The sequence below is a fragment of the Heptranchias perlo genome, chromosome 6 (assembly GCF_035084215.1).
Source record: "Heptranchias perlo isolate sHepPer1 chromosome 6, sHepPer1.hap1, whole genome shotgun sequence".
In the NCBI taxonomy this organism is placed as follows: domain Eukaryota; kingdom Metazoa; phylum Chordata; class Chondrichthyes; order Hexanchiformes; family Hexanchidae; genus Heptranchias; species Heptranchias perlo.
Window position 1 is genome coordinate 55,294,998 of NC_090330.1, and position 17,720 is coordinate 55,312,717.

Sequence of the window (17,720 nt, forward strand, 5' to 3'; positions counted from 1 at the left end):
TACTCTGTTCCCCCCCCCCCCCCCCCCGCGGACTCTGTTCCCCCCCCCCCCCCCGCGGACTCTGTTCCCCCCCCCCCCCCCCCGCGGACTCTGTTCCCCCCCCCCCCCCCCGCGGTCTCTGTTCCCCCCCCCCCCCCGCCGCGTCTCTGTTCCCCCCCCCCCCCCCCCCCCCCCCCCGGACTCTTTCCCCCCCCCCCCCCCCACGGACTCTGCCCCCCTCCCCCCCCCCCCCCCCCCCCCCCCGCGGACTCTGCCCCCCTCCCCCCCCCCCCCGCGGACTCTGCCCCCCTTCCCCCCCCCCCCCCCCCGCGGACTCTGCCCCCCTCCCCCCCCCCCCCCCCCCGCGGACCTCTGCCCCCCTCCCCCCCCCCCCCCCCGCGGACTCTGCCCCCCCTCTCCCCCCCCCCCGCGGACTCTGCCCCCTCCCCCCCCCCCCCCCCGCGGACTCTGCCCCCTCCCCCCCCCCCCCCCGCGGACTCTGCCCCCCTCCCCCCCCCACGGACTCTGCCCCCCTCCCCCCCCCTCCCCCCCCGCGGACTCTGTTCCCCCCCCCCCCCCCCCGGACTCTGTTCCCCCCCCCCCCCCCCCGCGGACTCTGTTCCCCCCCCCCCCCCGCGGACTCTTTTCCCCCCCCCCCCCCCCCGCGGACTCTGCCCCCCTCCCCCCCCCCCCCCGCGGACTCTGCCCCCCTCCCCCCCCCCCCCCGCGGACTCTGCCCCCCTTCCCCCCCCCCCCCGCGGACTCTGCCCCCTCCCCCCCCCCACGGACTCTGCCCCCCTCCCCCCCCCGCGGACTCTGTCCCCCTTCCCCCCCCCCCCCCCGCGGACTCTGTCCCCCTTCCCCCCCCCCCCGCGGACTCTGTCCCCCTTCCCCCCGCCCCCGCGGACTCTGTCCCCCCCCCCCGCGACTCTGTCCCCCCCCCCCGCGGACTCTGTCCCCCCCCCCCCCCGCGGACTCTGTCCCCCCCCCCCGCGGACTCTGTCCCCCCCCCCCCCGCGGACTCTGTCCCCCCCCCCCCGCGGACTCTGTCCCCCCCCCCCGCGGACTCTGTCCCCCCCCCCCCCGCGGACTCTGTCCCCCCCCCCCCCGCGGACTCTGTCCCCCCCCCCCCGCTCTTCACCCCCCCCCCACCTCGCGCTTCACCCCCCCCCACCTCGCGCTTCACCCCCCCCCCACCTCGCGCTTCACCCCCCCCACCTCGCGCTTCACCCCCCCCACCTCGCGCTTCACCCCCCCCACCTCGCGCTTCACCCCCCCCCACCTCGCGCTTCACCCCCCCCACCTCGCGCTTCCACCCCCCCCCACCTCGCGCTTCACCCCCCCCCACCTCGCGCTTCACCCCCCCCCACCTCGCGCTTCACCCCCCCCCACCTCGCGCTTCACCCCCCCCACCTCGCGCTTCACCCCCCCCCCCACCTCGCGCTTCACCCCCCCCCCACCTCGCGCTTCACCCCCCCCCCACCTCGCGCTTCACCCCCCCCCCACCTCGCGCTTCACCCCCCCCCCACCTCGCGCTTCACCCCCCCCCCACCTCGCGCTTCACCCCCCCCCCACCTCGCGCTTCACCCCCCCCCCACCTCGCGCTTCACCCCCCCCCCCACCTCGCTCTTCCCCCCCCCCCCACCTCGCTCTTCCCCCCCCCCCACCTCGCTCTTCCCCCCCCCCACTCGCTCTTCCCCCCCCCCACCTCGCTCTTCCCCCCCCACCTCGCTCTTCCCCCCCCCCCACCTCGCTCTTCCCCCCCCCCCCACCTCGCTCTTCCCCCCCCCCCACCTCGCTCTTCCCCCCCCCCCCACCTCGCTCTTCCCCCCCCCCCACCTCGCTCTTCCCCCCCCCCCCACCTCGCTCTTCCCCCCCCCCCCCACCTCGCTCTTCCCCCCCCCCCACCTCGCTCTTCCCCCCCCCCACCTCGCTCTTCCCCCCCCCCCACCTCGCTCTTCCCCCCCCCCCACCTCGCTCTTCCCCCCCCCCCCACCTCGCTCTTCCCCCCCCCCACCTCGCTCTTCCCCCCCCCCCACCTCGCTCTTCCCCCCCCCCCACCTCGCTCTTCCCCCCCCCCACCTCGCTCTTCCCCCCCCCCCACCTCGCTCTTCCCCCCCCCCCACCTCGCTCTTCCCCCCCCCCACCTCGCTCTTCCCCCCCCCCCACCTCGCTCTTCCCCCCCCCCCCACCTCGCTCTTCCCCCCCCCCCACCTCGCTCTTCCCCCCCCCCCCACCTCGCTCTTCCCCCCCCCCCACCTCGCTCTTCCCCCCCCCCACCTCGCTCTTCCCCCCCCCCACCTCGCTCTTCCCCCCCCCCACCTCGCTCTTCCCCCCCCCACCTCGCTCTTCCCCCCCCCCCCCACCTCGCTCTTCCCCCCCCCCCCCACCCTCGCTCTTCCCCCCCCCCCCCACCTCGCTCTTCCCCCCCCCCCCACCTCGCTCTTCCCCCCCCCCCCCCCCACCTCGCTCTTCCCCCCCCCCCCCCCACCTCGCTCTTCCCCCCCCCCCACCTCGCTCTTCCCCCCCCCCCCCACCTCGCTCTTCCCCCCCCCCCCACCTCGCTCTTCTCCCCCCCCCCCCCACCTCGCTCTTCCCCCCCCCCCCCCACCTCGCTCTTTCCCCCCCCCCCCCACCTCGCTCTTCCCCCCCCCCCCCCACCTCGCTCTTCCCCCCCCCCCCCACCTCGCTCTTCCCCCCCCCCCCCCACCTCGCTCTTCCCCCCCCCCCCACCTCGCTCTTCCCCCCCCCCCCCACCTCGCTCTTCCCCCCCCCCCCCCACCTCGCTCTTTCCCCCCCCCCCCCCGCCGCCCGCGGACTCTCCCCCGCACCCAAAATCCATCAACATGCATGCACAATATTTAAATTTGGTCACTGCTTTATTGTTAACCAATGTTATGGCTTACCTGGAAATGATATTGTGAGCTTGAAATGTGAACATATCCCATTCTCCATCTTGCTGAATATCACATCCGATTAACTCTAAATAAAATCCTAACCCTTTAAATATCAATGTTGATATTTAAATTAAGGAACAGAAATGCCTAATTTTAGATTCTGATCAATTGTATTTTGAGTGTTTAAAATGTAGGCTTTTTCATGTAGCATAATCCTAATCAAATAACCTGTTTAGTGCAGATGATCAATGATAAATTTATAACAATTAGCAGATTATCCTTGATGGCACTGCTCGTAAAAGAAAGTGGAATACTTGCCAACCATTCAGATTTAAATTGGATGATCCAGATTGAAAGACTCTTGTTCAGATTGTAGCAGCTGTTTCATGTAAATACTAAGAATGTGCTTCAGTTTTATTTACAACATAAAGTTAGTGGGAAATTAATGTACAATGTTGCACAGTGCTTTATAAAATGCAAAATTCTCTGAAAGCATCTGGGGAGAATAGGAATTCCATCACAGTTCAAATCATAAGGATGTTTATATTTTTAATATGTGATTTGACTGGTCACTTTTTATATGTGTTACTGCAGGCTTAGTGTCTCTGGGTGAGGTAGAATCCACATTCTGTAGATACTGCATTGTAAGAAAAAAACAGGTCCACTGATAAGCCAGTATTCATACAGTTGCATAATACTCGCTGGTCTTTATATGTTAATACATTTTAATTGGAAAGCTATTCGTATCAATCTCACCAGAAGTACTTTGATAACTATCTGCATAGATATCAGCCTATTGAATCTGGCTAATTATCAGCTTGTCACTTTGGTTGGAGATAGATTTCTTAAGGAGAGGACCTTCATGCTTTCAGGTCCACTTGATGAACAGTTCTGTAGCAAGAAGCCACTGTTTCTGAAGAATAAATAGGCCTATCTTCCCCATTGGGGATGGTATGTAGAGCTAAACCCCACATGTAAGTTTCATGTTACTGATGCTGGTTCAGATTTAATGTTAAGTAAATTAGCAAATTGGTGCCTTTTTTTTGTTACTTTTATATATGTGAGGATGTTTCAAGTTTAAAATATTCTATAATCGGAAACCTGCTGTATACTGTTTAACCTTAACTTTTTATAAACCTGATTCATAGTTTATAGCTTGAGTCATATGGGCTGAAGTGTATTTATTCCTTCACTATCTGAGGTCTAGGAAAGCTTGAAGAGGCTTGTGTTAATTCAGTAAGATATTATATCAATGAGTTTCTGTCTGACCTCTAGGCAACCCTACATTGTCACTTACTGTGCCTATAAAGTCACGTTACAATTCATAGGCAGCAAGGTTTTATAGGATTGATCTTTAATGCTGCACATAAAAGAAATATCTCACCAAAGCCTAAGAATTTAACTCTGGTCTTTGCACCAAGAACAGCTCCTGCCCCCCCACCCCCCCCCCCCCCAAAAAAAAAATTCAGGGACGTATATTGCTGATCTCCAGTGCTACAAAACTGAAATGGGCATAATCTTCAGAGTTAACCAGCATTAACATTTATGGATTGGAATATTGTAGCCAAAATGGGATAACAATTGAATGTGAAAATTATTATAATATCTGTTTCCTGTTTGCCTTCTTTCAGATCCCTAGCCCTGATGATGGTTATGAGGGAAAATCACTTTATCAGAGTTGGTATGAGAAAGATCCTTGGACAGGGTACGAGGAAGCTCCCAGGTCAGCCAAAAATAAGTGTGTTTCCCCCCACCTCTTTCCTCAGCCCTTAGAGGTTGTAAGGGCAGATTTGTGGATGCTGGGAATATTCAGTTCTGAATGGGTACGTCAAAGTGAAAATTTAGCCAGAGGTACATTGTGCTAACTGCACACAATTTTCCTGAATCAGCTCTTTCCCATAATTATTCACAGTTCATTTTGATCTTTTGAGAGCTAGCCTAATAGGAGTGATTAGAAAGCCAAGGTATAGGTGAAATTTAAAGTAAACACATAAGGGGTAAAATGTTTCACAGCCCTTAAAGAGTCAAACACATTTCAGTCCAGTAGCAACCTGTTTACCAAAGTTGGATGGGGGGAAAAAAATTCCAGACAATAAGAAATAAGAGGAAAGCCAATGTGAAGGCACAATACAGAACCGGACAGCACTCAATTACATTTCATGGTGGGCAAAGTGGATGTTATGCTGTATAAAGTTTATCTCTAGGTCAGCAATGCAGCATGGCTGCAATAAGCTTAAGGCGTAAAAGTAAGAGTGGAAGTGACTTTTGCAATCACTGGCAGTGCCATTCCTATGTTACAAGTTGGCTACAGGTGTTCATGCAACAGATGGCAAAGCTCTGCAATTGACTCCCTGCAGGCATGGAGCCTGCGGACGTAGTTGTCTTAGTGCATCTACCTGTCCATGACCAAAGACCGGCAGCTGTGTTCAGTAGTATATTGGCAAGGGTGGCTAGTGCATCTTGGGTGCTTAGGTGAATGCAGTGAAATTATTTAATGTTGGAAGAAAGCTGGGGAGACAGTTGGCTCTTTTGTAACAGAACTTTACAGGTTGTCCAGCAGACCATCCAGGAGCTTTATAAATTTTAAGATCAAGGTGGTCTTTCACTGTTTCTGATAGCTGATCTCAGTGCAAATTGATTTCTGACTAGCTATGTGTAATTGCAATAGTAATTCCTTGTTTTCATACTATATACCTCATGATCTGTTTGTCTTTTTCCCTGCTTTTTGTACCTGTGAGCCAGTTTTTCATGACTCATGCACTGAAAGGATTAAATTACCACTCCTAATGCTTCCCCATTTAGGCTGCATTCCCAGTGCATCTTCTTTCTACCCTCCCCTCCCCCACCAACTGCCTTTTCCTTTTCTTCCCTGTTTTCGTTGAAGGGATTAGGCTAGGAATAGATTTTTTTTATTTATAAAAAATCACTAAATAAGCAATTCTAAAGGGGGGCAGGAACAGCGATACAACAAAGGCAACATGAGGAAAAACTCTTTTACTCAGCGAGTAGTTATGATCTGGAATGCGTTGCCTGAAAGGGTGATGGAAGCAGATTCAATCTTGGCTTTCAAATAGCAATTGGATAAATACTTGAAGGGAAAAAATTTGCAGGGCTACATGGAAAGAGCAGGGGAATGGGACGAACCGAATTGCTCTTACAAAGAGCCAGCCTGGGCTCGATGAGCCGAATGGTATGATCCTATATATGATAGGGATGAATTATGCTAAGTGTAATTTTTTAATTACTGGAGGGAAATGTATTTATAATAGATGGTTGTTATAAATTTGGAATCTGCACTAGATAATCTTTTGGATTTAATATCACCAGTCATTTGATTAAGTGAACCTCGCATCGCCTATGAACTTTCCAATATCTAGTTAAACAACCTGCTGTCGACTGTCTTTTCTAAAAACAAAAAAGGAAGACAAATTGCTTGACCTCTAACTCCTATCTCAGCTCTGTCAAGAAATGGTTTGCTGAGCTACCAAAGTTACCACCTTGGATGAGAAACTCCACGCCCCCTCCTCCCCTTGGGTTGGGAGCTTTCGGCAACTACATTGTCTGTTCAGCAAAGTCCCCATCTGGGCACACTAAATGCAAGCTGTTCTTCCATTGCAGGAGTGAACATCTCTGGAATGTGCGATAGACCCCCTTCCCAATTATCTCAAACAGCTATGGATAACAGTTTTAATGGCTAACATATTTCTCTCCAGGACAACACATCTTTGTTCTGTGTTTCCAGGCTTTTTTGCTATCCAGTTGGAAAATCATGCTGGAACTCTGGGAATTAACCTTTTATATCCTAACTTTATTTCTGAAAACTAGAATAAATTAAACCAAAAATCCCTTCCATTTCAAATCTCAAAATGTTACAATGGCACTAAACAGGCTGGAGCCAACTTTTTCCACTGTTTATTTATGAAAACCCAACAACTCGAAGTTAAACCGGATAAATTCTTTATTTGTATAAAACTTTTAAGAGTGCTGCAGTTCATTCAGACTTTCTGGTTGATTCTGTGTTTTCTTTCATCTATTTCATGTTTTTCCCTCCCTATGGGAAAGGACCAAGCCTCTGCTTCACTTCTTTTCTTGGTGGCTTGGGTCAAGTTAGTGACTTGCAAGTGGGGTCCTACTGATATATTACCTCTCCATGCAAGGTGTGTCAGTACAGCAAAGATTTGCATTACAAAGCTTTCATATTGAAGGGGATCTTTGCTATTTTGGAAAAGAACAGCCAAAGAATCTACATATTATTTTTGGTCTCAATTGTGACAAGAAATTGCATTGTATGTTAATAAACGGGGGGAGAAAACACCTGTCAAACAACTTTTCAGTGGTGATGTCTCTCTCTTTAATGTACATCAGACTAACATAGCTCAGTGTTACAGTACATTGCTGTCTTTGAAATAAACTCCAATTATATCAAATTGCTTTTAAAAATCAGGTCAATCTGGAAAAATAGATTGGGATTTACATTTATATCTAGGGTTTTAATCATAATGCCTAATTTGGCTCTAAATTGTCCTAGATAAACCAACTCAAATTAAAAACGCTTAACCACAGTTTGCCCGTTAGCAGGAATTCATTATAACATTGAAGTGCCATTTAGCTCTTATTTGCCTCAACAAAGTCGAGGACTTAGCAGAGGAAAGTTCAATGTATTCAGTGGAGCTACTTAATTTCACTACTTCAGTGTAGCAAAGATAAATACAATTGTCAATCCAGTAAACCAACTTTGTTCCAGAATTACAGCATTACATTACCTGCATTCAATTTAACATATAATTCAGTTCAGAATTACAGCGTTTGCTGTGAATATTATTTTATAAAATAATGAGCCTTTTGTGGTTCATGTAGCGTGACAGGTAGTGATCATTCCTTTCTGTAAGTCTATGGCTTGAGTTATTTTTGATTAGAGGTATACAATCTTTTTGTGATGATATCTGTTTAATTGCTTTGTCAAAACAGTTCAGTCTTCCTATATGGTGTGTTGATTCCATCTTCAGCGAGTCGTTTACTCTTGTTTTCCTCATTCAACTATCTTTTTGTGACATCCAGTTAACACCTTGTGTGTACTTATATTATTGTTACATTTATTATATCTGTTTCTAATACTATTATAGTATAAGAACTTACATTACTGAATTAGCTGTTAGATATTCTATTCTACACTACAACAAGAACTTTCATTTATATAGTGCCTTTAACATAGTAAAATGTCCCAAGGCACATCAGAGTAGCTTTGTCAAACAAAATTTGACACCGAGCCACATAAGGAGATATTAGGATTGGTGACCAAAGGCTTGGTTTAAGAGGTAGGTTTTAAGGAGCGTCTTAAAGGAGGAGAGAGAGGCGGAGAGGTTTAAGGAAGGAATTCCAAAGCTTAGGGATTAGGCAGCTAAAGACACAGCTACCATTGGTGGAGTGATTAAAATCAGGATGTGCAAGAGGCCATAATTGGAGGAGTGCAGAGATCTCGGTGGGTTGTAGGGCTGGAGGAGGTTTGAGGCATATGGAGATGAGAGGCCATGGAGGGATTTGAAAACAAGGCTGTGAATTTTTTAATTGAGGCATTGCCAGGCTTGGAGCCAATGTAGGTCAGCAAGCACAGGGGTGATAGGTGAACAGGACTTGGCGCGAGTTAGGTTATGGGCATCAGAGGTTTGGATGAGCTCAAGTTTTTGGAGGGTGAAAGATGGGAGGCCAGCCAGGCCAGTCAAGTCTAGAGGTAACAAAGGAACGGATGAGGCTTTCAGCTGCAGATGAGCTGAGACAGGTGATGTCACGGAGGTGGAATATGCGTTCTAGGTGATGGACTGAATATGTGTTCAGAAGCTCATCTCGGGCTCAAATAAGACATCAAGGTTGCGAATGGTCTGATTCAGCCTCAGACAGTGGTCTGGGAGGGAGATGGATCGATGTAGGGAATGGAGTTTGTGGCAGGGACCAAAGACAATTCTGTCTCAACATTTTTTCATCCTTTTCTGATCTTTCTACATTCTCCTCCTGCTCAGTCTTCGACTCAAGATGGAAACTGCTTCCCTTAATTACCCAGGGATCAATGATAACTTCAGGCAGATTGACCCATAAATTACTTCACATCACAGTTCCAGTTGTATATCTTGTCCAAAAAACTTTAAGGCAAATATTCTGTTTCTGTACTCCCTGTGTGGAACCTCCCCTCTAGAAGCAGGCATCAGATAATCGCCCAGGTGCAGTCCATGATTTTCCATCCATGGACAAAATTTTGCACCCATGCAATTTTCCGAGCACTCCCGATAGGTGCGGCTACATGTTAGGAATGCAGAAGTGGAACATTTACCATTTTATCTCTGCAAGGCTCTACAAGGCCTCCCAAAATAACATGCTTTTACCGGTTTAGGGTCGGCAGGTCAGGTAAGGTATCGACATGTTGAAATGAAGTTAATCCTATATTAGATTCACAATAGTTCCTCCTACAGGGCAATTGTAGAAGCTAGTGTATGAATTCTATTACTAAAAGCATTGCAATTTACGAGCAGCTTCTATTTATGAAGTTCTTGTAAGATTTATTTATTACGCAGTGTTACAATTATTCTGGTTTGTTAATATACATAGGATAAGAAAATTAGGATCTGGCAGTGACTTTGAAGCTTATTTTCAACGACTTGGCATTGCCTCTGGCCGTGCACGATACACGAAAAACAGGGTGAGTGCATCCAACAAGTACACAAGGTGGATTGTTGGAATTTTGTTACATTTTTATTGATCTTGTTCAAATTTTTTTTCTATGTTGTCTTTACCATGCTTTGGAAGCTGCTCAGAGTTCACATTCTGTTAGAACAGTTAGAGAAAACATGTTTTTAAAAAAAAAAGTAGTCTTTTCTTAAAAAAAGAAATAAAATGTACTGAAATTTCAATGACTTATTATACAATAAACTGTTTAATGTAGCATGACCACATTTTTAAATTGAACTTGAGTGTAGTATCAGCGCAAATTTCACAGGAAGCTCCATCTTGACTGCCCGTTGCATTGAGGTGAAGTTAGATCCGCCTGTTTCTTCTCAAATGCAGATGTGGAGTACCGCTTACCAGCTGTTGACTGCCAGAGAGATTTTTTTCAATCATTAAAATGAGTTTTGCCCTTTATTGACGAGGACTTGCTTCAACTGACATTCAACGGCATGGTTAAAGGAAGAAATATTTGCATTTCTGTGGTACCTGATTATGTTAAAATTTCTCAAAGTGCTTCACAAAGTAAATTTTTGAAGCACGAGGACTGTTATATAGAGAAACACAGCAGTCACTCCACCAGAAACTGAGGTGAATGACCAGATAATCTGATTTTGTGGTGTTAATGGAGGAATGTTGCTCTTACCCGTTATGCTCCCTCCCAGAACCATGATAGGGTCCCCCACCAGCCTCTGCACTCGCTGGATCATCCCCTGCCATTTCTGCCACCTCCAACATGATCCCGCCACCAAACACATCTTTCCCCTCCCCGCCCCGTTCAGCATTCTGAAGGGACCGTTCCCTCCGTGACACTGGGTCCACTCCTTCATCACTCCGAACACCTGCTCTCCTCCTCTGGCACTTCTCCTTGCAGGTGCAAGAGATGCAACAGCTGCTCTTTCACCTCTTCCGTTGCCACCATCCAGGGCCCCAAACACTCCTTCCAGTGAGACAGTGATTTACTTGTACTTCTTTCAACCTAATATATCTGGGAGAACAAACTCAGATTGATCACTTTGCTGAACACCTCTGTTCCGTCTGGAAGTCTAACCCATAGCTTCTGGTCGCTTGCTGCTTTAATTTTCCACTCCATTCCCACTCTGACCCCTCTGCCCTTAGCCTCTTACACTGTCCCAATGAAGCTCAATGCAAGCTTGAGGAACAGCACCTCATCTTTCGATTTGGCACTTTACAGCCCTCTAGCCTTAACACTGACTTTAGCAACTTCATACCTTAACCATTTTCTATTTTCTCTTGGACAGCAGCTGCTGGTAGTTTGGGATGGGTGCACTGGTGATACTGGGAATGGGGAAGTTTGCGAGCTGGTGCTTGGGATGGAGATCCCCTATTGGTACATGGCTGGCGGGGTGGTCTCCAGCCTTGGTGTCACCTGCCTTTTTCTTCCACCTTCCTCCTGAGCCGCTGGCACCTTCTCCGCTTTGTCAGATTTTCAATGCTTCCCTCCCCCTCGACTATTCTGCTGTAAGCATTTATACCTCCTCTGGGTCTCAGATACATGTTTTATTTCTCTCATTATTGCCTCCTTTTCTGTACACCATTTACATTTCTGTCATTTAATCATCTGCTGTCTTCCAACAAATCACAGGCTTTTTTTTTCTTCCCACCCCCTTTTTCTCTGTCTCTGTTCCTCCTTTATAAGCTGTTCATCTGTAGCATCTTCCAGTTCTGATGAATGGTCATTGACCTGAATCGTTAACCCTATCTTCCACTCTCACCATTGCATCACTTTCTACATCCCCTGGTAGAATAATAAACGTTGTCCCTACTCAACTGAGCAAAAAAAAAATTCAAAACCCACCCGCTGAGCAAAGATTGGGAACCAAGCCAATGAGTATATATCCAGAAACAATTCCAGGTTAAGACAACAAACCCTCCCCTCCCCACCACTGAGAAGAAATGTTAGGATATTAAACCAGCATTCACGCGTAGACCATTCCTCACCCAACCGATGGTTGAGACCCCTCTCCTCCCCCCCTCCCCCCACCGATGATCGCGAGCTGTCGAGACCCCCCCCCCCACCACCACCATTGGACCCACTTACAGCTGATTAATTGTTAACTGCCACTGACTTGAAATTTTTTAAAGTTAGGAAACCAAGTTAGATTTCAGTTTGATAACACACTTTCCTTACTATTCACCCACTACTTACCAGCGAATTCCCACTCTCACCAAATTCCCGTCGTCACTCTGTTTAGCAAGTCACTCCATTTAGTAGACTCACCCAACTTTCACCAAACTCTGTGCTTAAAGAAAAGGTCTCCCTTCTAATATGTAGCTGACTCTCTCTGCAGTCAGTACATAATATTAATGAACCGCTTCAGATATTTCTTGTGTGTTCCAGAAAACTGACACATACAGTAGCTACCCAGTGTATCACAGTGCTTCCGAAACATTTGAGATGGTGCAATGGTTCTATGACCCATCCTTTAAGAAACTGCTTACGGTGGCTCGGGTACGAGGAGGATTAGTTTATGAGATAGCCGACTCTACCATCATACCTTTTGACTGCAGAGATTACGCTAAAGCTTTGGACAACTATGCAAATGTCATTTATGAGCAGGCCAAGCAGCATCAATTTCAGCTGAACAAATATCAGGTCTCCTTTGGTAAGTGTTACTATTATGATCAATAAGCTAATTATTTCACTTGATGAATTTCGTACATGCGAATGGACAATTCTGCCTCAACCATTTTCAACATTAAGTATATCGTACATTTGATGTTGGTGTGATGTTTCTGAAAGGTAACTGCAGACAAGCCCCTCCATGACAACAGTGTGACATTTCCACTTTGTGGAATAATTGCTGAATTGTGTGAACTCACTCTCCACTAGGCTGGTCATACTCTTTTGGGGTCCTTTATCCCAGTGATATGGATTAAATTTGATTAAACTCAGGTTCTGGAGGAAAAAGCACAGTGTAATAACTTACTGTGCTATTCATTCCCAAATAATTGAGATCTGGACCACTTACGCAAATGGGCTACAAAAAATTCAAATGGATTTTAATCTAGATAAAGATAAGAACAGAAAATGCTGGAAACACTTGGGTCAGACAGCATCTTTAGAAAGAGAAACAGCTGATCCTCACTGATCAAACTTTCCTCATTGATCAAAGATTATTGACCTGAAACGTTAACTCTGTTTCTCTCTCCGCAGATGCTGCCTGACCTGCTGAGTGTTTTCAGCATTTTCTGTTTTTATTTCAGATTTCCAGCATCTGCAGTACTTTGCTTTTGTTTTAGATAAAGTTAGGGTCTTGTATTTTGAAAGACGGTATGTAAAAGTAATATTCACCCACAAAGTTGGGAAGGAAAATGATTTGTGTGTCATTATTGAGTAGTCATTGAAATTATCCAGTTGATGTGAAATTTTTAGCAACAAGGCTAATTACATACTGGGATGTTCAGTCTCTTGAGAATTCAAAGTAATTTAAATAGCATTTTCACGGGTTAAATAGCATTTTCTTGCTTCATCGATATCTTGCATTAAGCCTGGAGCCAATGAATAAGAGTCTCTGGATTATGCAGGATCACCTAGGGGCTTGTGGAGTGTCCTTGCAGAGACAAGTGAAAATATCAACTCATGATTTATGGAGTATTCGAATTGAAAAATTGTGGAATTCAATATGGCCGAGGACCAGAGCTGTCATTTGAGGTCTTGTGGGGTGTCAGTGCAGTGAACCCATCATTAATTGGTGTTTGTGTAGGATGGAAATAACTGACCAGGTTTTTAAAAATTGGATTTTTTGTGTAGGGTGTCACTTAGACAGAGTGCCAATGCTGGGAAGCTATTTACGAGGGTTGTCTATTACTGTCAGCGCTGAAATAGTTAAAATCAATATATTGCAGTTGGATTGCATCAAAAAAGTGAAAGTTCACTTAAAATCTGCTGTTGTGTTTCAGACTCTCTCTTCTCAGCTGTACATAACTTTAGCCGTGTTGCCACAGATTTTCATAAACGACTGGAAAAGATTGACATCACAAAGTGAGTTCTAAAATCTACTGGATTATACTAAAGTTCAAAGCATGCTTTCCCTGCTGCTTTCTCTTCCCCTCCCACTCTTTCTTTATGCCTTTATCCTCCAATAAAGCACACCATGGACTCCTGCCTTGTAAATCAACCAACAAGGTTTATGGGATAAATTGGATTAGAGATCTTGCACCCCTTCCCTCCATTTATAATCCCTCATGTGGTAACCTAGATACAACTGAAAAGTTCATTATTCAGTGCTGGCCAACTGATTAGAGTGTTATGGCTTGAATTCACAACTGAAGCTGTATGAATTCAGCATCATAGATGAATATGAAGAGGGAATAAGTAAAACTGAACTTATGAATTTAATCAAGCACTATGAATGTAGGTGATGTCTGACTATTGAAAGAATAATGAGAGCACACATGACAAATACGAAGAATGACTTAGAGTCTACAGCACAGAAACAGGACATTTGGCCCAGCTGGTCTATGCCAGTGCTTATGGTCCACATGAGCCTCCTCCTACTCCTCTTCACCTAACCCTAGCAGCATACCCTTCTATTCCTTTCTCCCTCATGTGCTTATCTAGCTTCCCCTTAAATGCTTCTATCCTATTCTCCTCGACTACTCCTTGTGGAAGCAAGTTCCACTTTCTTACCACTCTTTGGGTAAAGAAGTTTCTCCTGAATTCCCTATTCAATTTATTGGTGACTATTTCCTATTTATGGTCCCTAGTTTTGGTCTGCCCCACAAGTGGAAACATTTTCTCTATGTCTACCTTATCAAACCTCTTCATAATCTTAAAGACCTCTATCAGGTAACACCTCAGCCTTCACTTTTCTGGAGAAAACAGCCACAGCCTGTTCAGCCTTTCCTGATAATTGTATCCTCACAGTTCTGGTATAGTCCTTGTGAATCTTTTTTACATTTTCTCCAGTGCCTCTATATCCTTTCTATAATAGGGAGACCAGAACTGTGCACTGTACTCTATGGCTCGTTCTTTCAAACATGCTCTGGAGTCCAGATCCTTAAGTGAGAAATGAAATTTCCCCCACAGGACGCTATTTGGATGTTTTGGCAGGGAAAAAGATGGTAGTATTGCTGGAAGATCTGCCTAGTGATGATGTTACTGTGGGGTGATTGAGGACAGTCAGTATTAATTAGTCATTGGCAGTAACCGGACTAGATGTCATCATTGATGGAACCACCAACAGGCAGCTGATAGTTCCTTTAGATGGTGTCAGGACTCTGGCATCTGACCAAAATATTTATGGCACCTACCCCTCTAGCCATAGCTTCATCAGCATCACCAACTGAAAGGACGTTTTGAATTTTGGGTCTGTTTCATGCAAATGGTTACCTTGGCAACATCAGTATTGAGAATTAATTCCACAATTTATTATTAAAAATGTTATGGCCAATGTTTGTGCTTTTTAATGCCACTGTAATGAATTAGCTTGTTCTCTGTTCATACACGGTTGTATTGTATTGGGCACATTATAGAAGTAAAATTGTGTGGAACAGATAAGAGCACTCACCTGTAGGGTCCTGACACACATGTCCTTTGAGCTCCTCATCTCTACTGATACTGAGCTCTGTCCTTAGATTGAAGATATGTTGCATATGGCAACATATCTTGTGACTGGAAGCCTGTGGCCAGTGGGGTACCACAGGGATCGGTGCTGGGTCCCTTGCTGTTTGTGGTCTACATTAATGACTTGGATATGAATGTAAAAGGTATGATCAGTAAGTTCGCTGATGATACAAAAATTGGTAGGGTGGTAAATAGCGAGGAGGATAGCCTCAGTCTGCAGGACGATATAGATGGGTTGGTCAGATGGGCGGAACAGTGGCAAATGGAATTTAACCCGGAAAAGTGCGAGGTGATGCACTTTGGAGGGACTAACAAGGCAAGGGAATACACAATGAATGGGAGGACCCTAGGCAAGACAGAGGGTCAGAGGGATCTTGGTGTGCAAGTTCACAGATCCCTGAAGGCGGCGGAACAGGTAGATAAGGTGGTAAAGAAGGCATATGGGATACTTGCCTTTATTAGTCGAGGCATAGAATATAAGAGCAAGGAGGTTATGATGGAGCTGTATAAAACACTGGTTAGGCCACAGCTGGAGTACTGTGTGCAGTTCTGGTCGCCACACTACAGGAAGGATGTGATCGCTTTGGAGAGGGTGCAGAGGAGATTCACCAGGATGTTACCAGGGCTGGAGCGCTTCAGCTATGAAGAGAGACTGGGAAGATTGGGTTTGTTTTCCTTGGAGCAGAGGAGGCTGAGGGGGGACATGATTGAGGTGTACAAAATTATGAGGGGCACAGATAGGATGGATACTAAGGAGCTTTTTCCCTTCGTTGAGGGTTCTATAACAAGGGGACATAGATTCAAGGTAAAAGGCGGGAGGTTTAGAGGGGATTTGAGAAAGAACTTTTTCACCCAGAGGGTGGTTGGAGTCTGGAACTCACTGCCTGAAAGGGTTGTGGAGGCAGGAACCCTCACAACATTCAAGAAGCATTTGGATGAGCACTTGAAATGCCATAGCATACAAGGCTACGGACCAAATGCTGGAATATGGGATTAGAGTAGACAGGGCTGATGGCCGGCGCGGACACGATGGGCCGAAGGGCCTCTATCCGTGCTGTATAACTCTCTGACTCTCTCTCTCTATGACTCTCTCTCTATGACTCTAATAAGGTAGCCTATCCATCCAGGAAAATCTGAGAGATATTTGTGCTTTTAAAAGATGTTTCAGCAGGAACCCGTGTACCTCCTTTCATGCATCTCTACTGCTTAAAATGTTTAAATCACAGAGATTTACATAGTAATGGGACCGCTTGGGTTTCATTTACTCCATTGCAAAAATGAGAGAGAAGACACCCAATCGGTTGGACGAAACTCTTGTTGTATGTTGGAGGGAATAATCTCCTAGTGCAACTTTTTTTGTAATTTAGGTGTTGAGGCAAATAAAACAATCTTATGTATGGAAACGTCTAAATTTGTAATTTCACTCACTTTTTAAATGTATTTTTCAGTCCACTAACTGTACGAATAATAAATGACCAGTTAATGCTGCTGGAAAGATCCTTCATTCATCCTCTGGGATTACCTGGGAGACCCTTCTACAGGTAAGAGCTGATGTGGTCATAATCCAGTGATAGTACCCATCATGGTCAGGGTTCAATTTATCAGCTAATAATCTGATCTATAAGTTAATTTCTAAACGCAGTTAATTGCTGAGCTGAATTTAGCTCATGGCTTATTTAGTATATCATTATATTCCCTGTACCTCTTTACAATGAAAGATGTAAAGACATTAGAATTGGTGCAGAAGAGATTTACTAGAATGGAATCCAGGGATGAGGGACTTTAGTTACGTGGATAGACTGGAGAAGCTGTCGTTATTCTTGGAACAGAGATGGGTTGCGAGGAGATTTGATAGAGGTATTCAAAATCATGAAGGGTCTAGGCAGAGTAGATAGAGAGAAACTGTTCCCATTGGCGGAAGGGTCAAGAACCAGAGGACATAGATTTAAGGTGATTGGCAAAAGAACCAAAGGTGACATGAGGAAAAGCTTTTTTACACAGCAAGTGGTTAGGATCTGGAGTGCACTGCCCAAGGGGGTGGTGGGGGCAGATTCAATCATGGCCTTCAAAAGGGAACTGGATAAGTACTTGAAAGGAAAAAATTTGCAGGGCAACGGGGAAAGGGCGAGGGAGTGGGACTAGCTGGATTGTTCTTGCGTAGAGCTGGCGGGACTTGATGGGCTGAATGGCCTCCTTCCGTGCTGTAACCTTTCTATGATTCTAACTTTGTAATATGACTGCATTACTTGTGCTACTTGCGTTATCTGTATCGATTCACTTCAGGGTTCTTTCAGATAAAATTATAAACTGCTGTTAATCAGCTCAAGTAAATGTCGTGGACAGGTAATGTGCTAAAGTAGGAAAATAACTGTTTGCAGCAAAATTTAAATGAGCCCTTTTATTAGTTTAATTACAAATAGCAAACAGTGGAGATCTTCCCCATAATCAGTTTTACAGTGGTGATGGGAGAATTACTGGAATATGTGAGACAAGGTCATAGAAACGTGCAATAGTCACCGAGTCCGGGGGCAACTGCCGCTATA

At 46.8% G+C, this 17,720-nt stretch overlaps 1 protein-coding gene across 1 annotated transcript in view; it reads left to right on the top strand.

The window, feature by feature from the left end:
- Positions 1-17,720, top strand: part of naalad2 (N-acetylated alpha-linked acidic dipeptidase 2) — a 128,792-nt gene that overhangs the window by 106,484 nt on the left and 4,588 nt on the right. Inside the window, exons 13-17 of the mRNA XM_067986334.1 lie at positions 4,446-4,599; positions 9,474-9,564; positions 11,950-12,214; positions 13,512-13,593; positions 16,626-16,718. Coding sequence (XP_067842435.1) covers positions 4,446-4,599; positions 9,474-9,564; positions 11,950-12,214; positions 13,512-13,593; positions 16,626-16,718 — 685 coding nt within the window. The remainder of the gene's footprint in view (positions 1-4,445; positions 4,600-9,473; positions 9,565-11,949; positions 12,215-13,511; positions 13,594-16,625; positions 16,719-17,720) is intronic.